This window comes from Gigantopelta aegis, chromosome 4 (assembly GCF_016097555.1).
Source record: "Gigantopelta aegis isolate Gae_Host chromosome 4, Gae_host_genome, whole genome shotgun sequence".
In the NCBI taxonomy this organism is placed as follows: Eukaryota; Metazoa; Mollusca; class Gastropoda; order Neomphalida; family Peltospiridae; genus Gigantopelta; species Gigantopelta aegis.
In genome coordinates, this window is record NC_054702.1 from 34,831,938 (window position 1) to 34,857,710 (window position 25,773).

Genomic DNA, 25,773 nt, shown 5'->3' on the forward strand with positions numbered 1-25,773 from the left:
CAAGACAGAGGTGGTTTTCTGCATTGCAAGTTTTCTATTTGATCAAGTTCTGCACGGCACAGTTATTAACAGCACGGGTAAATACAAACATATATTTTAAGATATAACCATGTGTTTTAAGTAGTAAACTAGATTAGTGTATGCATATTTTATGATAAGCCTTAAATTAGAAATTAGCATGTGTAAGCAGTTGATTAAACTTATTCTATAGCGAACGAGTTAAAGTAGTATTTAATAATGTTTATAATTATATAGGGATATCTGTCTTCTAAGACGAATATTTGATTAAGTTTGATAATACAAATAAGTAAATAACTAAATCAGTTATTAATCTACTTTATTATTAAGTGTATATATGAATATATTCTACGTGTATATTTTATGTGCTCCTATTTATAAGTGGTATTTTGTTGACAGGTTATCAATGATGTAGCACAACCAGCCATCATTATTCAAACGACCTGACCCACAGTCGGTAGGTTAAATATTTACTTATATGTGTGTGCTGTTTATGATTATGTGTGCTATGGAATACGCAGAAGTGTTTATTTGTATAGTTAGTTTATAACGTGCTTTGCACATGCTTATAGCAATGATGTGATAATTAAATTAACCTTTGAATTATAATTATATTTGATTTGAGTCTGAATTGAAATGTATGTGTGTTAAATGTACATTAGCAATATAATATTGAAGTAAATTGTACTTAACTTGGAAAATGTAACTGATTTTATGTTCTTTTGTTATTCCAGGGTCGTTATAGAGATATATATTTGTGTGAGAATGTTTTTATAAACATCGGGATCTTCACATCCCTCCAGGTGATCCCTGAATAAAGACCTTAAACCCAAGCTGAAGTCTTCTGTGATCTATATATATATATATATAGAACGTTCGGCAACATTTCAAAAAGTAAAAATAACCCCCCAAAAAACCACCTTGGAATTTTGTTTATGCATTTGCCACACGCTTTCTTCTTTTTTTTTCTTTCTTTTTTAAATATTTATTCACAGAACCCCTGTTTACATTTGTTATCTGTCCCAACCACAGGAATGAAGTGAAGTTACAATACAAAATTAAACATTATCATTTAGGTATACATATCGAAATTTTCATTCAGTATTTACAATTGTTATTATTACGAAGTTATACATGTATGTATGAATATTAATGATAGATAGAAAAAAGATTGTATATTATTTAGCCCAAGTTCTCATAGTTTATAATTTTGGACTAGACATGTAAAATAATTAAACAAAAATTGACTATACAAAATGGGGTCTGCGAGATATGTTCTATTATATTGTATCTATTTATACACTCATCCCCACCTAAACCCACCAACCACCCCCCACCCAACCCCATCCCATCAATAAACAAACTTTAAATATACACATAATATAGCTACGCATACGCTCACCGACACGCACACAAGTGATTCATGAAGTGAAGACATCATAAGAGATTATCGAAATGGTAGATAGTTTAACATTCCTAAAAGAAAAGACTATGTAAACTAAATATAATAGTCAGAAGAAGTCAAGGGCCACTTTAACACTGCGTCTGAAGTGGGGTAGCTCATTCGCTGTGCCAGTTGTATGGAAATGTTCTTCAGCTAATAGTTGAATGGTTGCAGGCACCTTGTTTCTTGGCAAGGCTCAGTCACAATCCAGAATGTTCAGTTTACGTCTTGGTGACATATGGTTATCCGAAACCAGATTGCAAATACATTTATACCACCGGGACCCCAATCAAAAATGATAAGTGCAACATAAAATAGGAGTTTCATGTGCACCATGCAATTTTTAGGAAGATGCCATATTTAGTCGGCAAACAAACGTTTCAAAAAGTAAAAAAAAAAAAAAAAAAAAAAAAACCTTGGAATTTTGTTTATGCATTTGCCACACGCTTTCTTCTTTTTTTTTTTTCTTTTTTTTAAATATTTATTCACAGAATCCCTGTTTACATTTGTTATCTGTCCCAACCACAGGAATGAAGTGACAGAGTTACAATACAAAATTAAACATTATCATTTAGGTATACATATCGAAATTTTCATTCAGTATTTACAATTGTTATTATTACGAAGTTATACATGTATGTGTGAATATTAATGATACAGATAGAAAAAAGATTGTATATTATTTAGCCCAAGTTCTCATAGTTTATAATTTTGGACTAGACATGTAAAATAATTAAACAAAATTGACTATACAAAATGGGGTCTGCGAGATATGTTCTATTATATTGTATCTATTTATACACTCATCCCCACCTAAACCCACCAACCACCCCCACCCCATCCCATCCCATCCCATCCCATCAATAAACAAACTTCAAATATACACATATAACTAAGCATACGCTCACCGACACGCACACAAGTGATTCATGAAGTGCAGACATCATAAGACTTCACAAATGAAGTATTATTATTATATATAAAACATAATAATTATTTTACTATGACTGGTATAACTGTCTGTCGTAAAATATTAATATACGTGTATATAACACCAAAGTAAATAATAATTACAAATTTCATAATTTGTTCAGCAGTAATTGCCTGACTATGTCTTAGATAGATTATGATACATAGCCCATTTAGTTTGAAATTTGTTGTGTAAACTTTTACTATGATAAATACTTCTTTTTGTTAGATATCTAGATTTCAGAATATGTTTAAAATGTTTCATACTTGGTAAGATATCTGTTACTTTACATTTATAGATAAAGAATTTAGCAAGTAATAGAAACAGATCACACGCTTTCTACCGGCAACCAAGCAAATTGTGAGTAAAATGGTGATGTATTCGCAATTTTCAATGCTCTTTTCATTATTTATCAACGCCCCTGAAGTTTTGTTTTTGGATTTTTGAAAAGGTAAATTTTGATACTAGCCTTAACTGTTTGACTAGTATAATACTGATATTGGTGATGCATACCATTATTTATGCAATTGTAAAAACCGGCCTCGGTGGCGCAGTGGTTAAGCCATCGGACTACAGGCTGGTAGGTACAGAGTTCACACCCCGGTACCGGCTCCAACCCAGGGCTCAAGGGGTAGGTGTAAGGCCACTACACCCTCTTCTCTCTCACTAACCACCAACCACTAACCCACTATCCTGGACAGACAGCCCAGATAGCTGAGGTGTGTGCCCAGGATAGCGTGCTTGAACCTTAATTGGATATTATAAGCACGAAAATATGTTGAAATAAATGAATTGTAAAACTCAAAATATTGAAAACATTAGGAGAAAAGATATTTTTATAATATAACTAATCCTAAAGTTTTTAAAATGAAAAGTTAAAATGAAAGATATGCTGGCTTTTTTAAATACATTATTATTGAAAAACCTTGCAATAATTTTTCTTTTTGAAATATATAGTATTGTCAATTGAAGTTTCTCCAAATGGTTTCCGATGCATATTTGTTTTAGGTCATACTGTGTTAAGGTCTTTCATAATTTGTTATTAATATTTCAGTAAAACTAAACGAAAAGTTAAAATGTATAGCTAGACTATCTACCATGCAGTAACTCCTACATTGTGATTTGTATTTGTTTCCTATCGTAACTTGCTTTTCTCTTTTTTTTTTTTTTCTTTCTTTTTTTTTTTTGGGGGGGGGGGGGGGGGGGGAATGGGGTATTAAAAAGTAAATTACCATTTAAAAAATAACCAACCAACCAAACAAAAAATCTTAGTTTGAGTCGGTTGTTATTTAGTTAGAATTCGAATATTATATAAATGTGTGTGTGTGTGTGTGTGTGTATATATATATATATATATATATATATATATATATATACACACACACACACACACACACACACACACACACACATACACACCTGTATATATTTGAGATGATAACATGTATGTCTATCATGACTCGAATCGGGATATTTCGGTTAGTTTGTGACGCAAAATGCAAATCCAATTACCTCTTTACACAAAGAGGTACCAGGGTGGCCTAAGGGTATTCTATACGTTTATCGTAAATTACCTGCTGCTGCATTATATCTCGCATAAACAGTGCATTCATTTAATTTTTGTAGGGTAGGTTTAGGATTGATACCTGTCGGTCGGCTATTTCTCGTTCCAGTGAGTGCTTCACAATGTGTATAACAAAGGCCGTAGTAGGGTTTCCTATTTAATAATCTCTGCGGTCCTATGTTCAGCGCCATATAACAGTAATATATATTAAAATGTATTAAGTGACTAGCTAGATAAGTCATTCCTTCCTTCCTTCCTTGTAGCAAACCTGTCTTCTTCTTTTTTCTGTAAATTATTTAAATGTGACTTGTAAATTTTTAACATGATCACTGTATTTGTAGCATCTTTTTCTGAATTAGTTACGAATGGTTGTTGAGTCTCAGAAGTAATATTCTTAGTGATTCGCATCTTTCTGCATTCACTTCACAGAACTTCAGTAAGCTTGTAACTCGTTACCTTTGTTCATTTCTCAAAATGTCGAATACAGCCAAATAAAGATTTATGTGCATCACTCATTCACCAGCACAAACTGAACAGACCACCTGTCAGCCTGGAGAATCTATTGATGGGTATTTCCATGATCTGATCCATTATACATGTTTATTACCACTTAGAGAGACATTGGAACATTTCTTTCAAGAATCACTATTAGTCTAATAAACAGCAGTAATTTGGAGCTTTTGAATATTTCTTATCTCCACATAAAAGTAATTCATGTTTTGATCAATGTTTTGGCAGTTAAAACCAAATCGGAACTGATAAACTATTATATTTCAAGGAATCCTTCCTCATTTCCTGTATGTTTCAAGTGGACCATTATATTTAGGAGATCCACATTTCAGTGATGATTGCAGGCCAGGTCCATTTTTGGAAGAAACAAAAATAGCCTCACCCCACCCGTGGGTATTTGGTGTACACTCTCTATTCAGGTTGTCTGTCGAGGACGTGTGGGGGGGGGGGGGGGGGGGGGGGTTAATGACTAGTGGAAAATAAGAGTCGTGAATTGATGTTACACCTCCCACTGTGCCACTCGCTCTGTATTGAAGCGGGTACAAATAAATGTACTCACCAGCTGCTAGATTTAAGGATGACGATTTAACTAGGGCAGTGTAATAGCTATTTGCACTGACCTGCTTTGTGTACAGTGGTGCAACGAAGTGCTAGGTATTGTTTATTAGTATATTACAAAGCTACACAGTGTTTACTATAAAGTTGAACACAAGCTTTATTCAGATATTTATGGACATATCGCCATACGAATTGTATTTCATTTAAAGTGGTAAGTAAAGCTTACAAAGTATATATAAAGATATAGATAGATAGATAGATAGACAGATAGACAGATAGATAAACATACAGACAGGCAGACGGGCAGGTAGGTAGGTAGATAGACAGATAGATATATAGATACATACATACATACATACATAGGATTTAATTACCCCCTGCGCCAGTGCGTTAATATCTATGTATGTAATAGTCAACCTCGACATACATACAATATATAGATATTCATACATCAATACATACTAGCCAGTGCCAGGTCTGCCCACTGTTTCATGCACGTAAGCGGGATCGACCGCGTAGATTGTAGGCCCCATGCATATGGTTGAGTTAAAAGAGCTTCCTTTTTATGGAAGCTTCGATAGCTCAGAGCGTATCGTGGTTAGTCTTGCAATTTGCGGGCGAATCGGTGCCACAGGTTCGAGTCCCAGCAACGGCATGGGACAATTTGTGAGGCCAGAAAGGATTTAATTATCCCCTGCGCCAGTGCGTTAATATCTATGTATGTAATAGTCAACCTCGACATACATACAATATATAGATATTCATACATCAATACATACATACATAGTATGATACATACAGTTGCATATATGAACACTGATATTATTCATGCGTATCTAGGTTTCTGAAAGGGTGGGAGACGGAATTAATGCATCACTAAACGTATGCTTTGATCCTTCCTTAACACTATAATGAGGGGACATAAATAGGTTGAGTTATCTAGGTTGACTAACACTACATAAGAACACATTACCACTAACGTCGTGACTAAATATAAATACGTGTACCAGCAGTATAGAAAAAACCAGACGCTGTAAACGTGTCGAGTGCTGCAACTGGAAGGATTAAACAACGGAGGCTGGTGTACGGTAGTAGTTTCCGAATTTAACTTCAGGTGAGGACCTGCTAAAAGTCACTGAAATTCTCACAGATAGATAATACATATATGTTTTCTCAGTAGACGTAATTCGCGGGCGGCTCGTTAAAAAAAAAAAAAAAAAGAGGTGCGATTTCCTTATTTGGACAGGAGTGTGGGACGATTATAGATTGGCTTGAATGAATCAGAGTTTCCCAGGTTTGTAAATTCAATTTCCCAAAACAATGGAACAGTGAAAAGGGAATTAATGTTAATCTATGGAGTTGGGATTCTCTCTTGATTTGCCACGAAGAAAGCCCGATATAATAATGAACCAGTGGTTTTCTATTCTTCTCGTTTAACGTTTCAATAGTGGCAATACATAATGGACAATGAAGTTGTGGGTAAAGGAAAACGAACATCGTGCAGGGCTATGATCACTTTGGGGTTGAAAGGTTGTTTTCCCACAAATATATATTTTTTAATCATATTTAGTACGGAATTGATTAAGTTTTGCATATTGTAAATCAGTCGTATACTTTGCAATGTATTTTTATCGAAAGTAAAGTTAAAATTAAAATGTGTTTGGTTTAATGACACCACTACAGCACATTGATTTATTAATTATCGGCTACTGGATGGCAAACATTTGGTAATTTTGACATAGTCTTAGAAAGAAACCCCTCTACATTTTTTCCATTAGTAGCTAGGGATATTTTATATGCACCATGTCACAGACATGACAGTATATACCACGACCTTTGTGATGCACTGACTCTAACGGGAAACATCCCAGTGGGGTTCGATCCTAGACCGACTGCGCATCAAGCGAGCGCTTTACCACTGGGCTCTGTCCCGCTCCATTATATCAAAAGTAATATGTCCCACTGCACCTTATTCATTAAAAGACAAACTGTCAGTCAAGTTGATCAGACGTGAACATAAATCGCCTTCGTCATTATAATTTAAATAAAAGTTTTTGTTTAACGACACCACTAGAGCACATTGGTTTATTAATCATCGGCTACTGGATGTCAAACATTTGGTAATTTTGACATATAGTCTTAGAGAGGAAACACTATATATTTTTTCATTCGTTGCAAGGGATATTTTATATGCACCATACAGACACAGACAGAATAGCACATACCACGACCTTTGATATACCACTGGCTGGAACGAGAAATAGCCAAATGGGTCAGCCAACATCGATCGATCCCAGACCAACCGCCCATTAGGCAAGCATTTTACTACGGCTATAATTTGAATACGTTAAAAATTCAAAGATTTTTTATTTTTATTTATTTATATATTTTTTGTGACCTTCGTGAAATTATATGATCATTTGTCATTCGTTAAAACTCGTCACGGAACAATTTACATTATTTTATTCGGTTAAACTTTATAATCCATAGGATGTCGATTAATACCATTCATTAAATGTTAAATGCTGTTTATCTCATCTTTTTTTCCAGTTTAAAAACAGTCTGTCACGTGACACTGCTGGGGCGATAAAACCGCGCAAGCACGACACTAATTCCATATTCAGGTTACTAGTGACATGGTATTGGGTGCTGTCTTCATAATTCTGGTTACGTGTGGATATGCACGAAACGCCAAAGTAAAATCATAGTAGAAGAAGCGCTGTCGCAATGGCGACCGGAAAACCCAATCGAGTCCTCTCGCGCAATGTCGTGCACTTGTTTGTTCTTCTCTCACTACCCGGTGTGTGCTACGGACACCCTCAGTGTTTGGACTCCAGACCACCATTCCAGCCAACGATTAACCTCACGTTTTGTCCCCAGTACTCATTGTTCGGCTGCTGCAACAGTGACGGAGATACCCGACTTCGTTCCGAATATTACACGATCAGATCACTCGTGGATGTAGAAACTTGGACTCGTTGCCATGGCTATGTTAGAGAATTGTTGTGTCAGCAGTGTTCTCCATACGCCGCACACATCTTCGACGCTGAGGCCAAACCGCAGGCGAGGACTTTTCCTGGTCTCTGTGAAACGTATGCTAAGGAATTCCACAATTCCTGCAAAGATGTGGTCACCTACCTTGACCAGGTACTGGCAGAAGATCCTCGATTCGAAACCGAACATGGCTTCTATAGTATTGTTAGAATTCCAGACCCCGACTATTGTTTTCCAGAACTTTTGTCTAATGCTATATTTAATAGGAATATTTCGAATCAACAGATTACAAAAAGGGGATGTCTATGCTTGGAAGAAGTCGCATTAGATTTAGGAATTCCGATTCTTGCTCGTCATTCCGGGGATGGAACCAACCGTTTATTCATAGCCGACCAGACTGGGGTTGTTTATATTTACAATGTTGCTGAAAAAAGTAAATTGGGAGAACCATTTTTGGATATTAGAGACCAAGTTTTTGTGTCGTCGAGAGAAGGTGACGAAAGGGGATTTCTCGGGTTGGCTTTCCATCCCAGCTTCAAAGAAAACAAGAAGTTTTATATCTATTATTGCACCTCTCTATGGGCCGCAGATTATAGGCTTCCACGTTATCATCCAGATATGCCTCTCGATAACAAAATCAGAATAAGCGAGATGACGGTTAATGAAACGGATCCCAACAGAGCAAATGTATCGTCAGAACGAATTCTACTGGAAGTTTTGCAGCCCTTTGCAAATCACAACGGCGGAGAGGTAATCATTATTCTAGACACTACTAGTAGTACTACTAACAAAATGACAAACACCGACGACTATTTACATTTTTATTTTTTAACCTTCCCTTAATTTTAGCATAATATTGGCTACTGCTAGATTTTTAATTTGCTGCCGACCACAAAAGGCACAACGACACGCAAAACAAACAATAAATTCCAATGATAAAAATCAAACAAGATTTGCGAACAGCGGCCCCTCACATGTTCAAGATATCAATAAAAGCAAAACTCAAACAATGAGTCAAGAGACCCTGCGAACAACGGCCAACCACATTAAAAGTCTCTCCCCCCCCCCCCCCCCCCCCCCCCCATCTTAAAGCGACAATTTCTAAATCAATAATACATTTTTCTTGCTCCAGGTTATATAGAGCACAATATTAAAATGTTCAAATACAGTGGTGAATTTCTCGCCCCAGGTTCGAGTACACAATATAATGAGAATTTGAGTGGAGAGAGGTAATCGTTATCATGTATTTATTGGGGTTTAACTGACTGGGCAAGACAGGAATCGATGGCATAGTGGTTAAACCATTCGGCTTTAAGCCTGGTGGATACCGAGTTCGCATCTTGGTACCAACTCCCGCCCATAGTGAGCTTAACGACTTACTGGGAGGTGGTGGTGGGAAGGGGGATTTCACCGACTTCTCTTTTACTAACCATGATGCATCAATAATTAATTCTTGTCATGGACAGAAAGAAAGAAAGAAATATTTTATTTAACGACGCACTCAACACATTTTGTTTACGGTTATATGGTGTCAGACATATGGTTAAGGACCACACAGATTTTGAGAGGAAACCCGCTGTCGCCACTACATGGGCTACTCTTTCCGATTAGCAACAAGGGATCTTTTATTTGCGCTTCCCACAGGCAGGATAACACAAACCATGGCCTTTGTTGAACCAGTTATGGATCACTGGTCGGTGCAAGTGGTTTACACCTACCCATTGAGCCTTGCGGAGCACTCACTCAGGGTTTGGAGTCGGTATCTGGATTAAAAATCCCATGCCTCGACTGGGATCCGAACCCAGTACCTACCAGCCTGTAAACCGATGGCCTAACCACGACGCCACCGAGGCCGGTTGTCATGGACAGATAACCCAGATAGCTGAGGGTGTGTGTGTGTGTGTGTGTGTGTGTGTGTGTGTCCAGGATAGCATGCTTGAACCTTAAGTGGTTATAAGAATTCAAATTACAGATGAAGATGACTGGGTCGGATTGGTTGTGAACGGATACAGATGGTGAACCTTTTATTGTTAGACATTGTGATGTGTTTTTAAAAGTATATGTATAATGTAATTTCTCTTTGTTAATACAACCTTTATTGTGTCTTTTTATTATGGTTTTAATTGTGTGTGTGTGTGTGTGTGTGCGCGCGCGCGCGCGTGCATGTATGTGTGCATGTGTTTGTGGTTTGTTTGTTTTTGTGTGTATGGTGTTTTTTGTGGATTTTTTACATAAACGTAAAATTTTCAATAAGTACGAAATAAGTATAATATATGTCTGATAGCATTTACGGCAACTGGTCTAACTAAGACATAAACTACTCTTGCCATTAGCAAGGAGAGAGATTTTAAAAACACTTCTCACTGACTGCGTTTCTCATACACGGCCTGTGATATACATGCATCTGTCGCGGTACACTGAATTAAAAGAGAAATAACCACATGCACAGTGAGGTGGGGAGAGAGATGGCGGTATGTTTTCCTTTAAAATTATTTTTCCATTCTTAAATTTACCCTATAATGTGTATTAATATTATTGTGCTTGTTAAATGTATCAAATGCATTGTGTAGTGTATTTCTTTTCCTATTTTAAATTACTATATTTTATTTATAATTTTTGTTGTTATTGTTACAGATTTACTTTGGGGACGATAACTTTCTATATTTGTTTCTTGGTGATGGCGGAGCAGGTGGAGATCCATTTGGGTTTTCTCAAAATAAGTAAGTGAATTGATAAATAGGAAGGAAGGAAATGTTTTATTTAACGACGCACTCAACACATTTTATTTACGGTTATATGGCGTCAGACATATGGTTAAGGACCACACAGATATATATAGAGAGGAAACCCGCTGTCGCCACTTCATTGGCTACTCTTTTCGATTAGCAGCAAGGGATCTTTTATATGCACCATCCCACAGACAGGATAACACATACCATGACCTTTGATATACCAGTCGTGATGCACTTGCTGGAGCAAGAAATAGCCCAATGGGTCCACCGACGGGGATCGATCCCAGACCGACCGCGCATCAAGCGAACGCTTTACCACTGGGCTACGTCCCGCCCCTTTGATAAATAGAATTACCATGTTATGTGTATAGTCCGTCTGCGTAAAAAGGGAATCGATGGTTTGGCGTATAACAACTCTATAAGGAATAATGCTAAAGCTTATATTAAAACCCATACAAACTCGAATAATAATATTTGCTAAATATTTCTATGTAAATAAAACAAAAGTTTCTTAACAAATTACTATCAACTTACATATATTAATTTGTGAAGACAAAATGTCTTGTGCAGATATACGATTCGGAATATAATTTAAATGTCATCATTTCCCTTCATAACATTTTAAACACGAATACAAAAACCCATCTACAAACGGGATGAATGAATGAAATAATGAATGAATTAAATAATGAATGAATGAACGAATGAATGAACGAGTTAATTAATTAATATTATGACACAATTCTTGGTTTACAGTGCCAGTGAATCTATATTCTGTAGCATTACAATGGATCAATTAGTATTGAAACAGTCTAAAGATGTTTCTCTTCAATTTAGATCTGTACTGTTGGGCAAAGTTCTAAGGATTGACGTCGATAATGGCGACCCTTACGCCATCCCGCCTGATAACCCTTTTGTCAACGATCCATCTGCAAGAGACGAAATATTCGCTTATGGAGTTCGAAATATATGGAGATGTGGCAAAGACAGGGGTGACGCAAAAACAGGTACCCGAATGTTTGTACATAAACCAATGAGAGAAAAAACAAAACTCATCCAGTATCTTTTTTATGACATTCTTAACGAAAACAAATTCCTTAAATCTGAACATAATATAATTTTATTTCTGTGGTAATTTGGCCTTAACCCCCCCCCCCCACAACCCCCCCCCCCCAACAAAAACCCAACAAACAACAACAACAACAACAAAACACAACAAACAACAACAACAACCAACTTTTCATCAGATTATTGGACTAATTTGAATGCAAATTGTTAACTGATGGTTTATGTATTTTTCAGGAGAAGGAAAAGGAAGAGTTTTATGCGGAGATGTTGGTCAGAATGCCTACGAGGAGATTGATATGTTGGTAAAAGGAGCAAACTACGGATGGGATTCCAGGGAAGGTTTTGCTTGCTTTGATAACTCTACCTGTGGTAAGATAGGCAAGTAGTCTAGGTCAAAGGTGACCGTTTGAGAAATCTTTAGCTTCTTTCAGATTAAGCTTTGGATTTGTGCCGATAATACCGTAGGTTTTGGATTCAACATGTATGCTCTTTGTCCGAGTCAGACTATCAACGTGCTCCATTTGTGTTGTTAAACAAAGTCTAAAGGTCCAAAACACACCGGAGCTGGCTCTGGTGAGTAGTGTAACATTTGAACGACATAGAATATGCGCTATAGTTTGACAGCGCCAAACTCGCCATGCAGTATAGACTTAGACCCAGACCCATCCTCTTTGTTTTGATGTTTTGTCTTTTGAGCCTAAAACTGAGCAAATATCTACCGACAAGACCGTTACTTCTTCGTCATCGCCCATTCCGGTAGGTGGGCGAAGACATGAGTCTAATTTGCAGTCTCCCCGCCCCTCATTAGCATTTTGAATTAAGAGAAAAGTAATTGGCTGATTTGCGCTACAATCCCAATCCGATGCGATTGTCTGGCCTAATGAAGTCCAACCACCGCGCATCGTCAGATCATGTGGTATTATAATGTGTGACTGATACACCAAAGAAGCAGAAATGGATTTGGTGGAAATGTGGATTTAAAAGCCGCAACTATACAATATATCCACCCCGTCTATACCCGTTTAAAACATTTGCAAATGTAGCATGTGTGATAAATACGAAATTCTTCAAATATACAAAGTTTTACTTTCTGAATCGCCACATCATAAACAATTAGTCTATTAACATTAAGGGATATAACATGTTCAGAAATATTATACTAATATTGTCAGTTCAGATGCATGTGTAATTGTTTGGGTTTTTTCTTCAAGGTCCAGAAGAGCTACCGATATTTGCTTACCCACATAGTGTTGGAAAGTCTGTGACGGGAGGCTCATTCTACAGAGGTTGTGAAAGCCCCAACCTCAATGGATTATACATATATGGAGATTACATGGTGGGGTGAGATACGCTGAATATTCAATGCATGTGTCATAAGATTAGCATGTTTATTTATTTTGATATTCGTTCTGTCCACACACACACACACACAAGCGGGTCGTACGCATAATTTTTAAGATGGGGTGGGACGGATGCGAATTCCTCGTGAGTGACCAACAATGGCTAAACAAATTATAGAATAAAGTAGACCTTTGATAATTTGTGTGTGTGTGTGCGTAGTTACCCGTCGCACCCCGACCCCTCATGCGTACGGGCCTACACACACACACACACTTTACAATGGACTGTTTTCTAAGAATACGTGTGTAAACATGATGATAGCCATTTTGTTTTAATGTGATTAAATTAATTTATTTCATTCACGTAATTTATGGCAAGTTATTTTTGTTTCAGCCGTCTTTTCAGCCTGGTTCAAAATAGCTCTGGCCAATGGGATAATGAAGAGTTGTTTATGTGCGGGCCTGATATTTGTCTAGATGGCTTGATCGGCAATTATGGCAAGTGGATTACTTCATTTGGAGAAGATGAACAGGGTACGTATATATAGAGAGGTGTAGGTCTACGAACCTGACCCTCTCCTCCTGGTCGAATCGCTGGCCATGCCAGGGATAAGACCAGGAGGAGACATGCCTGAACCCTAGTGGATATAGGCATGTGAACTCTGAAATCTATGAACCTGTGTTGGGGATGGCAGTCCTCCTACAGACGAAGTAGTAAGAATGTACCGGTATCGTCCGGGAAGTGGCAGTCCTTCTAATAGAACTTATAGGAACAACTGTCATGCTATTGTCAAACCGTCCTATTGACTCTGCCTCGTGTAGAGATACGATTTATAACATTGTAATGGTTGTGTCGTTCAAATTGGATACAGTTACGAATTAGAAGAAATTAATTTAGTGCATATAGTAATCATTATCTGATGTCCTGGCCGGAGGCCTCTGGTTCTGTGAGGGTTTTTAGCCCGGACTAGACTGACGGACAGTCAGACGGACGTACATTTAATGCATATTTATTGAAGAAAACTGGTGATAGGTTTTAGCGCTTAAAATATGGACTTCGCATCATGCAACCTCACCGTGGTGCAGGGGTGTAACATTCTCTTTGATAATGGCTAATACAGCACAAATAAATTTTGAGTAAAAGTCAGTATCTATCTGTGATATTTGTGTTTTTGCACGGTTCTTTACACTGTCTTTTTGTTTAAATCTTGAATTTTTATATTATGTTGATCATCACTTTATTTGTTTGCATTACCATAGTTTGACACCCAATAGCCGATGTATTTTTCGTGCTGGGTGTCGTTAAACATTCATTCATTCCATTCCATTCGCATCATGCAACAATACTTCAACCGGTACTAACGATAATCAGTTTGATTGGAATCAGATCAACTGGTTTGTAAACCAAAATCATAATTATGACTTGGACCTAAATAGTCCAATTTGGGTGACAAGGTGCGCAATTCCACGTTTACCAAATAAAAGCTGTAGTTCTACTGATGTACAAAACTATGAGTCTAGATAAGTCATCCCTGTAAAGATTCATATAGACTGGATACGGCACGTGCGTCAATCTAATTAAAATTAGCTCCACTATTGCATGTAATAGTGGAGCTAATTTTAATTAGATTGCACGTGCGTTCGGTCGTCAAAAAAAATCAAGAATTATTATAATAATAATAATAATAATAATAATAAATCGAAATACATTTGTCATTGAGAGTGTTTATACTGGATGAGTGCTATGCGTGCATCAGAAAACGCATACCACCAGCCGCAATGAAATGATCGTATCTGGTGTATATGTCCAAAACGCAACCCGCAGACTCATCAGACGTAAAACAGTCGACCGCACACACACGCCTCGTCCTGTTTACATGAGCCTTAAGACAACATTCTGCAGAATATCCTCCACCTAAAATTTGGGCGTGATGTAGACCAGTGGTAAAGCGCTCGCCTGATGCACGATCAGCCTAGGATAGATCCCCTTCAGTGGACCCATTTGGGTTATTTCTCACTCCAGCCAGTGTACCACGACTGGTATACCAAAGGCTGAGGTATGTGCTATCCTGTGTGGGATGGGCATAAAAAAAAATCCCTTGCTACTAACGAAATTTAAAAATTTACCAAATGTTTGACATCTAAACAAAAAAACCCTAACTTTTAACTGTTTTGTATTTCAGGGGAGGTGTATCTGCTTTCAGTAGCAGGCTCGCAACGTAAAGGAATGGTTTACAAGTTCGTCGATCCTGCCAGGTAGGCATTTGTAATTCGAATATTTGGAACACTGATCGGGTACAGGTTCTAGACCAAAAACAACTTTTTGACCATCTTCTGGTCTTAAGGACTTTTAATATGTTGTTCACTGAAAAAAAAAAAAACATTGTGTCTAGTAGCTCGGTTAGACGTCAGAATGATTTAATGCTGTCTGATTAGCGTCATCATGGCGTCGGACATCTTTGATGGGAAGTATCGTACAATGTTTCGACCATAATATTTTGTGGGGGTGTTTTGTGAATTTTGTGTTTTCCTGTCTGTGGAAAGTGTATCCCTTGCTGCTAATGGAAAAATGCTGCGGGTTTCCTCTAATGACTACGAGTCGTAATTACCAAACGTTTGACATCCAATAGCCGATGATTAATTAATCAATATGCTCTAATGGTGTCGTTAAACAAAACACACTTTAACTTTTTCATAAGATTTGTTACGACACAAATCTAGTTTTACTGAACGTGATTGTTTACACGGCATGCATGCACATTCCAATTTTGATATTCCTAAGTAATTTATGGAAATAATATTTGCTGGCTAGATATTTATTACAAATAAATTTTAAAATAATGAAATACGACAATTGTAACTATCCTAGACAGTGGCGTATGAAGCTGCCAAAAAGTGTGTGTGTGTGGGTGGGGGGGTGGGGGGGGGGGGCGCATTTTTATATTTACACTTTTACACTATTATAAAGCAAATATAAAGCTACCCCCCCCCCCCCCCCCCACCCCCCGCAGTGTTGGTATAACAAAGGCCGTGGTATGTACTCTCCTGTCGAGGGATGCAGGGTATAAAATATATCTTGCAGCTAATAGGATAGAATAGCCTATTGCATGGCGGAAGCGGGTTTCTGTGTAGTCCTTAAACATATGTCCCACGCCATATACCATTAATTAAAAATGTATTGAGTGTGTCTTTAAATAAAACATTCCTTCCTTTTTTATAAATATACGATAAATCTTCCTACTGGGAAATTGTCTTGATATATATATACATGTGTACGTGTATATACATATATCAAGGCTACTTCCCTGTAAGACGACTTACCATATACGGTAAATCTTCCTACAGGGAAGTAACCTTAATATTTATTCATATTTCTCGCTCCAGCCAGTGCACCACGACTTGTACATCAAAGGTCGTGGTATGTGCTATCTTGTCTATGGGATGGTGCATATAAAAGATCCCTTGCTGCTAATCGAAAAAAGTAGCCCATGAAGTGGCGACAGCGGGTTTCCTCCCTCAATATCTGTGTGGTCTTAACCATATGTCCGACGCCATATAACCGTAAATGTGTTGAGTGCGCCGTTAAATAAACCATTTTCTTCCTTCCGTTCGAGAGCACCTTTTCTAGAGACAAGCAAAACACATTTTTGGTGTTAAGTTTCATATTGCATGTATTTTTATAAAATATTTAAATATATTAGAAGCAAGACAAGTATTATTCAGGATTTGCTGTGTTGATATTTGAAGCGTAACGCAACATGACCGACACAAAAGTAATTATAGCATTACATAATATTTATATAACTATACCGATAATGTTTGTTTAAAAGTCTTTAATATTGTAACTACAAAATACTGTATCCATATTAGCTTGCTTTATCACGTAACAGGACAGACATTTTGTATTTTACCTTTATGAAGATATAGTATGAAGATTTTAAAGCCAAACAGAAAATCTGTAATGCTAAAAATGACCCTTATAAAGCCGGTATAGTTTAGAGGATTCGGCATTTTAAAAATCTCCCTCTTGCCCCGGAACCGGCCACTGGCGAAGTCAGAGACTGGATCCAGGGTTGGCGTGCCTGAACCTTTAAGAATATGGGCACGTTAATAGAGTTCCCAAATTTTAAAGATCATTTTAGCTTTTATTTTAAATAGATATCGCAGTCCAGAGTAGAGACATAAAATAGAACTAGCTTTAAGGGAAAGAAATTTGCGTGATGGTCAATTAATAAATTTCACATTTAAATTTTGGAACTATTGTATCTACAGTAGGCCTACAAGTGTGGTGTGCAATTGGTCGTTCTAATCACAAGACTGTAAAAAACCCAACCCCACCAACTTCATGTTTAAGGTTAAATTAGTGGACGGGTGGGAACATTATATTATATTTTCCCCTAATTTATGGAAATTACTGGGGGCACCTGCCTCATTAGCTCGAGTCATCTCTAGTCCTCAACTTATTGTATGGTGTATCAATAAGGGGATGGCTAGAGGTTACTCGAGCTACTGCCTCATCTGCCCTGTTCCACTGCTTTTGTAATAACCTTTTGTAACACCCATTAAATTAGCCAGAGTACCCTGCCGTTCGAGAACTAAACTAATATTTGTACGGTTATTCTCTCTCGCGGTCGGTCTGGGATCGATCCCCGTCGGTGGACCCATTGGGCTATTTTCGTTCCACCCAATGCACCACGACTGGTATAGCAAAGGCCGTGGTATGTACTACCCTGTCTGTGGGGTGGTGCATATAAAAGATCCCTTGCTGCTAATCGAAAAGAGTAGCCCATGAAGTGGCGACAGCGGGTTTCCTCTCTCATTATATGTGTGGTCCTTAACCATATGTTTGACGCCATATAACCGAAAATAAAATGTGTTGAGTGCATCGTTAAATAAAACATTTCTTTCTTTCTTTCAGTTGGGAGGTATAAAGCTATTGGGCCAACTTCATTTTACTAAACACTAATAACAAACAGTTGACTCCTGTCTTGGACAACATGTGTTGAGTGCGTCGTTAAATAAAGCATTTCCTTCCTTCCTTCCTGTCTTGGACAGAAGTCCATATAGCTGGAGTATCATGTGTATTTAAGTTGCACACACCCTCGCTCGTTGACCCATTTCGAGACAAATCAAGATCAATTACTCAGGTTAAATACTATGTTGTGATGAGTATTCTTCTCGTTTAGACGAGGTAATCCGGACCAATGCCCCTCAGCTAATAGACGAGGCAGAATTCTATCACAAACGAATGTTCCAACACGTAAGTGCAACAATTACAATGTAGCATGTCTTTACCATATATACCTTATTAGGTTCTTACGACGTTTATCTTTCTTCAGATGCCATGCACTGACGTTTTGCCGCATTTACTGTACCTTCTCGATCTCCTACCACGTATTACCATACCTTCTCGATCTCCTACCACGTATTACCATACCTTCTCGATCTCCTACCATGTATTACCATACCTTCTCGATCTCCTACCATGTATTACCATACCTTTTCGTTCTTCTATCATATATTACCATACCTTCTCGATCTCCTGCCATGTATTACCATACCTTCTCGATCTCCTACCACGTATTACCATACATTTTTATTCTCCTGCCACGTATTACCATACATTTTCGTTCTCCTGCCACGTATTACCATACACTTTCGTTCTCCTGCCACGTATTACCATACACTTTCGTTATCCTACAACGTATTACCATACATTTTCGTTCTCCTACAACGTATTACCATACATTTTCGTTCTCCTGCCACGTATTACCATTCAGTTTCGTTCTCCTGCCACGTATTACCATATATTTTCGTTCTCCTACCACATATTACCATACCTTCTCGATCTCCTACAACGTATTACTATACCTTTTCGTTCTCCTACCACGTATTACCATACATTTTCTTTCTCTTACCACGTATTACCATACATTTTCGTTCTCCTACCATACATTTTCGTTCTCCTTCGTATTACCATACGTTTTCGTTCTTCTACCATACATTTTCGTTCTCCTACCATACATTTTCGTTCTTCTACCACGTATTACCATACCTTCTTGATCTCTTACCACACATTACCACACCTTCTTGTTCTCTTAATATGTATTACCATACATGCTCGATTTCCTATATTTACTCAACAAAACCCCCAAAGTATACATATTAGAGAAATGTATTTCTACATATTGTTTTACTTTAGTGCAATAGAACACCTGTGAGGGCTTAGTCCTCACTTCAACGCATATTGCACGTGCATGCTGTGTCGAAATGCTGTTAATGATGGCACAGGTTCATAGCAGAACAATTGCACGATTTTCACATGTTGGGGAAATATTTTTATAAATTTTTAAATCGTATACTCACAGAGGTTCAATACTGTTTATAACAACAAATAACGTCCAAAACATTTCTTTTAATCATGCCATTTAATCATTGACCCCCAAATGACCGTGAGAGAGCAGTTGGAATGCTTCCAACAGGCATCAGTATCAGCGACATTGTCAGACGTTTTAATATGACAAGAGCCACTGTGAACAGACTTGTCAATTGACTAAACGTCATTGGATCCACCAATGACCGTCTTTCATGTTGGTAGACCACGAGTTACTTCCGCTATGCAGGATCGGTATATCCGAACCATAACCCCCCGAAACCGATTTCAACCAGCCACCAAAACTGTAAGAAATCGACGGAGAGCACACAACATCCGTGCACGACGGCCAATGACATGACCCATTCTGACACAATACCACCATAGCCTACACCTGCAGTGGGCAAATAATCATATCCGATGGACCAGAATCCTTTTATTCAACTTAAAAGTTGCGGATGGGCGTATCAGGCTGTACTACAGTAGGGGAGGGGGTTCCAGAATTGGTGTATGATTGTTGTTGACATGCGAAATCGTCAACCGCTAAACATTCAGCAGCTACAGCAGATTCTTGTACAGGAGTGGCACAATATGCTAGTTATGCTGGTGAACCAGTTTATCGAGTCTATGAGACGACGTTGTCAAGCCTGCATTGACGCCAGCGGTGGCCCCACCTCGTATTGACCTGCAGGGACATTTTAAAAAATTTGACTCGTTCAACGGAGGGCTGTGATTTTGGGCAGTGGTGTTGATGGTCATTGTGAGGTCAGCACAGACATGCAATGTCACATTTAATTACACAAACCTCTTGTATAATGGTGAACTTTGTAAGAATGACGAAATAAACAGAGTATTATTGCATGTATACTTTCTTGTTTTGTTGAGTATAGTATCACCAAACCTTCTCGTTCAGCTGTGTGCCATCTGTATACAAGCACACTCTTTCTTTTTCTGCCATCACGTTCTTGAATATTCATCTTTGTAGTTAATGCACCTTCTCTCTCTTCTATCATGTATGTACCGTACCTTCACATACCGTGTCCATCTACGTCAAGCTAGCAGTATGGTACTATTTCTGTATTACTTTACTTCCCTATTTTTCCATTTACAGTTTTCTTAGACTGTTAAATTAATTGTAAGTAATTTTCTGGAATACTAGTAGCTCTTCCATTTTGCTTCCTACTCATTTATATCATGGCGATTAAATACTGTATACTTATGTACAGAAATACTTTTTTAAAAACTATCATCGTAATGAAAATAACAAAATCATCGTAATGAAAATAACAAAATCGTATCGTTATTATTATTATTATTATACAATCAGAAGTGCTTGGACTTGTTGTAGCTGCATGTGTAGATTTGCCCCATAAATCAATAAGCATGGGAAGATATGCATTTGGCATGCATTTTATTTTTTTATATTGCAGCTGAAACAACAAACAACTAACAGCATGCCTAAATCAACAAGTATTTCAATTAACACGTTGCACGTTCTAAAATTATTATTTTTTGCAGAAGATAACTAATTTCAAAGCAAGTATGATGAAATCAATTAGATTACGCAAATATAATCTTGTAACCGAGCAATTGATTGTCTAGGTAAAAATCGCACCACCATCACCCCACCCCCCGACTTCCGGTTACCTAAGATTTTTAAAATTCTCTCACCTCATTTTCGTACCACGTCGAAGATCTTTACAAATCTTCTGAATTCTCGTTCCCCGAGGGTTTACCATACAAATCATTGGGAGAGATGCATGTAACATGTGTTTTTATTTTTTTATTTTTCAGCAGAAACAACTAATAGCATGTCTAAATTAACAAGCATTGCAAGTAAGTTCTAGTGGTGTTTGTAATATGTGTGCGCAGAAGCATCCAGTAAAAAATATTTTACTTTTATAAATTTATAGCTCACCATTAAATTTATTTTATGTATATCAATTTTTCACGTGTTTGAAATCAGATGGTCTATAACCAGTGATTGTAAACAAACTGACTTGATTTTAGTTAGGGTTTTTTTTTTCTTCTCTATTATATTTAAAAAGTGAATTGTGATTATCCTCGAAAAAGATCGGAAAGGAATGTTTGTTGTTGGACATACCAGTACATAATTTAAACAGTTTAAGTGTCTCGCACACCATATTGTGAGTCTTGGTCTCGATAATCACAGAGGACACTTGTTGCTGTCAAATTGGCTACTCTTGCTAATTAATGTGGCGGAACGTAGCTTAGTGATAAAGCGCTCACCTAATTCGCGGTTAGTCTAGGATTGCTCTCTATTGGTGGGCCCATCGGGCTATACAGTATACAAAATACAACTAACATGTATAAAAAGCTGACTATTGTATACATATTCCCGACTAACACCAATAAATGCATTATGTATATTCATCTGCTAATCACTGGATATTTTTTTTCGGCAACTTCGGGCGCATCCCCAATAAACATCTCTTGGATGATTCACTGTGATACAATAAACTGAACTGAACTGAACTGAACTGTATACTTATGTACAGAAATACTTTATTAAAAACTGTATCATCGTAATGAAAATAACAAAATCGTATCGTTATTATTATACAATCAGAAGTCCTTGGACTCGATGTAGCTGCATGTGTAGGTTTTCCACATAAATCAATAAGCATTGGAAGATATGCATTTGGCATGCATTCTGTTTTTGTATATTGTAGCTGAAACAACAAACAGCTAACAGCATGCCTAAATCAACAAGTATTTCAAGTAACAGATGGTGAACCGTTGTACGTTCTAAAATAAAAAAAAAAATTACAGAAGATAACTAATTTCAAAGCAAGTATGATGAAACCCATTAGATTACGCAAATATAATCTTGTAACCGAGTAATTGGTTGTCTAGGTAAAAATCGCACCAAAAAAAACCCGACTTCCGTTTACCTAAGATTTTTAAAATTCTCACACCTCATTTTCGTAACACGTCGAAGATCTTTACAAATCTTCTGAATTCTCGTTCCCCGAAGGTTTACCATACAAATCATTGGGAGAGATGCATGTAACATGCATTTTATTTTTTTATTTCAGCAGAAACAACTAATAGCATGCCTAAATTAACAAGCATTGCAAGTAAGTTCTAGTGGTGTGTGTAATAATTGTGCGCAGAAGCATCCAGTAAAATTTCTTTTAGTTTTATAATTTATAGCTCACCATTAAATTTATTTTATGTATATAAATTTTTCACATGTGTTTGAAATCAGATGGTCTATAACCAGCGGTTGTAGACAAATTGACTTGATTTTAGTCAGGTTTTTTTTATCTTTATTATATTTAAAAAGTGAATTGTGATTATCCTCGAAAAAGATCGGAAAGGAATGTTTGTTTTTGGACATACTAGTACATAATTTAACCAGTTTAAGTGTGTCACACACCATATTGTGAGTCTTTGTCTCAATAATCACTTATTGCTGTCAAGTTGGCTACTTTTGCTAATTTTTAGTATGGCGGAACGCAGCTTAGTGGTAAAGCGCTCGCCTAATGCGCGTTTAGTCTAGGATCGATCCCCATCGGTGGGCCCATCGGGCTATACAGTATACAAAATACAGCTAACATGTATAACAAGGTGACCACTGTATACGTTCCCCACTAAAACCAATAAATGTATTATGTATATTCATCTGCAAATCACTGGATTTTTTGGGCCACTTCGGGCGCATCCCCAATAAACTTCTCTTGGATGATTCACTGTAATACAATAAACTGAATTGAACTGAACTGCCTCCCAGTCACGCCTTCAGGCTGGGTTTTTTTTCACAACATCTTTTGTGTGTGCCTGTCGCCCCATATCACGACAGTGTGGGTGTCGCCTCCCATTGTGAATGCCCCACCCCCCGCCCAATATAAAGTACTGGCTACACAAATGCCCGCAATCGGCCCCAGTGTAATTGGTTAAGCCACCGGACTTGAGACATAGATAATGGGTTCGCATCCTGGTACCCGCTTTTACGACTACACCGACTTCTCTCGCACTAACCGCTAACCAGTGTCCCGGATAGACAGTGCAGATAGCTGAGGTGTGTACCCAGGAAAGTGTGCTAAACCCGTAAGTGGATGTAAGCACAAAAATAACTATAAACAAACAAACAAACAATGCCTACTTCATTGGGCCCCGATAAACAAATAGTTAAACAAATAATCAAACACTTTGGCCTTTATCCCCTCAACATTTGCAAAAAATATTGCAACTGAATAGGACATTAGATGTCGTCATTAGATAGTAGTAGTAGTAGTAGTAGTAGTAGTAGTAGTAGTTAAAATTTAAAATAAATATACTTATACATGTCAAAAAGAGATTCTGTTCACACATTTCTGACGTTAAACTATATTCAGAAGAATGTACGTAGTATCGTTTTGACGTCAATAAGCATATTAAAACGTTATTTAAGCATTCGTAACTTAACGGAAAATAACGAAATGTCATTAAAAAGCGCAGCTCCAGCTTCCCACCCCCTGGATTCGCGCCTGAAAAAGAATAAAAGTAACGCAGACCTCTACACACTAATAATACATTGTCCGTCACTGATGATCGCGTCTGGGTTTTTAAAGTTGTTTATGTGATAAATATTTTCATGTATATATATATATATGTTTTTTGTTGTTGTTTTTTTGCAGCCAACCAAGCTCCAGTGATTTCATCTTTGAACGTCAGAGCTTGCTCAATGGCCTCAACACTGCTGTGCACTTTATTGCGAATCAGCCGATAAATTTTAATATGGCGACGTTTGGGACTGTGTCCGAGTGTTATTTTAAGCAGCTACACAAATAATTACAATTTTTACCAGAGGAAAACATCAAAAGTACAAATACCGTGAAACCGACAGTATTATATACCATACCGGTATGAAAATAATGATGTTCCCGTCGTTATATTTTAGTATACATTTTGTACGTTATTCGAGAGTAAAAAACACAAAACAACAACAAACACCCCCATTAAAATTGCTTTATCTTGCTTTTAAGCTTAGAATATGACATATATTGACTGGGCTATAAAATCATTAATGGGAGCATAATGAACCCATTTATCTCTTAGGACTGTATTCCAAATATAATCACATGGGGACGTGGCTTGTGGTGGGTGGGTGCTGTGCAGTCGGCTTATAATTTAGAGTTTTGCTACTTCAAATACCAGAACGACAGAAACACAATGGATTTGCCAATATAAATTATTTAAGCAAAAGCTTGTAAGTAAACTATAAATCGACGGTTTAGAAAATTCTGTAATCGTCAAAACTATTATGACACCGCTTAATTGACTTTGAATCCCGGTAGCATGCGTAGTTTGCTATATGTTTATGCATGGTCGAGGGAAATGGAAAACTATATATGCAGTACAGTCATGCATGTACGCTGTAAATTTTTAGATATATTCATAACATCGACGATCGAACGTTAAGTGGATTCAAATAATTATAATGATGTATGTATTAGTATTTAATAATATAAAAACTATTTTTCTGCAAATACACATTCATGCTATTTTTTTCTTTATAATTAAAAAAAAAAAAAAAGATTTTTTTAGTATTTTATTTAATGTAATCAAGTCTAGAACCACAATCTAATGAAATGCTCAAGTTATAAAGCTCATGCCTTTTGTTGTTTTACTTTGTTGCTATTTTATACATACTAGTGCTAAAATATTCTGGTAATTGCCAGTGGATTTGGAGAGATGGGTTTATTTTCCGTGTTTAATATGGTTTCGTTTATGCTAACATTGGAGTAAATAAAGCTGATTTAAAACAAATTATGATTATTTATTTATTTATTCACTGTGTGTATCTTTGTTATTAATATATACACTCACGCCCGAGAGAGAGAGAGAGAGATGTTTGTTATTCACATATGCACTCCCGCAAATGAGGGGGGTGGGGGTAGAGAGAGGAAGGGAGGATTATTCTACATTAACTTTGCATTTCTGGCAATGAACAATAACTGATGACACAAACAGATCGGAAACAAAACCACAAAAAAAGACCAATGTTTTATTTAACGACGCACTCAACACATTTTATTTACGGTTATATGACCTCAGGCATATGGTTAAGAATCACACAGATTTTGAGAGGAAACCCGCTGTCGCCACTACATGGGCTACTCTTTCCGATTAACAGCAAGGGATCTTTTATTTGCGCTTCCCACAGGCACCTCAAGTGAGCACTCAACCGACTAAG

At 37.2% G+C, this 25,773-nt stretch overlaps 1 protein-coding gene across 8 annotated transcripts; it reads left to right on the forward strand.

Annotated features, from left to right (window-relative positions):
* Nucleotides 1-5,106: 5,106 nt before the first annotated feature.
* Nucleotides 5,107-25,346, forward strand: LOC121370453 (HHIP-like protein 1). 8 transcript variants are annotated; one of them, XM_041495690.1, is made up of 13 exons: nt 5,107-5,275; nt 6,538-6,539; nt 7,615-8,808; nt 10,693-10,778; nt 11,628-11,797; nt 12,093-12,236; nt 13,070-13,199; nt 13,593-13,732; nt 15,382-15,454; nt 18,385-18,458; nt 21,366-21,407; nt 22,631-22,672; nt 24,215-25,346. In XM_041495690.1, the coding sequence occupies exons 3-13, from the start codon at nt 7,792-7,794 to the stop codon at nt 24,304-24,306; spliced, it is 2,010 nt and encodes a 669-aa protein (XP_041351624.1). In that variant the 5' UTR covers nt 5,107-5,275; nt 6,538-6,539; nt 7,615-7,791; the 3' UTR covers nt 24,307-25,346. The 8 variants fall into 8 exon arrangements, with proteins under 8 accessions (XP_041351624.1, XP_041351626.1, XP_041351630.1 ...); XM_041495691.1 differs by lacking the exon at nt 5,107-5,275 and adding an exon at nt 5,986-6,178; XM_041495692.1 differs by lacking the exon at nt 6,538-6,539.
* Nucleotides 25,347-25,773: the final 427 nt, after the last annotated feature.

What these genes read in the sequence shown, in the direction of transcription:
- LOC121370453 (XM_041495690.1), top strand. Translation starts at nt 7,792, where the DNA reads ATGGCGACCGGAAAACCCAATCGAGTCCTCTCGCGCAATGTCGTGCAC. An exon ending in TTTGGGTTTTCTCAAAATAA is followed by an intron (nt 10,779 to 11,627) that starts GTAAGTGAATTG and finishes TCTTCAATTTAG; the next exon opens with ATCTGTACTGTTGGGCAAAG. An exon ending in ATTTGGAGAAGATGAACAGG is followed by an intron (nt 13,733 to 15,381) that starts GTACGTATATAT and finishes TTTGTATTTCAG; the next exon opens with GGGAGGTGTATCTGCTTTCA.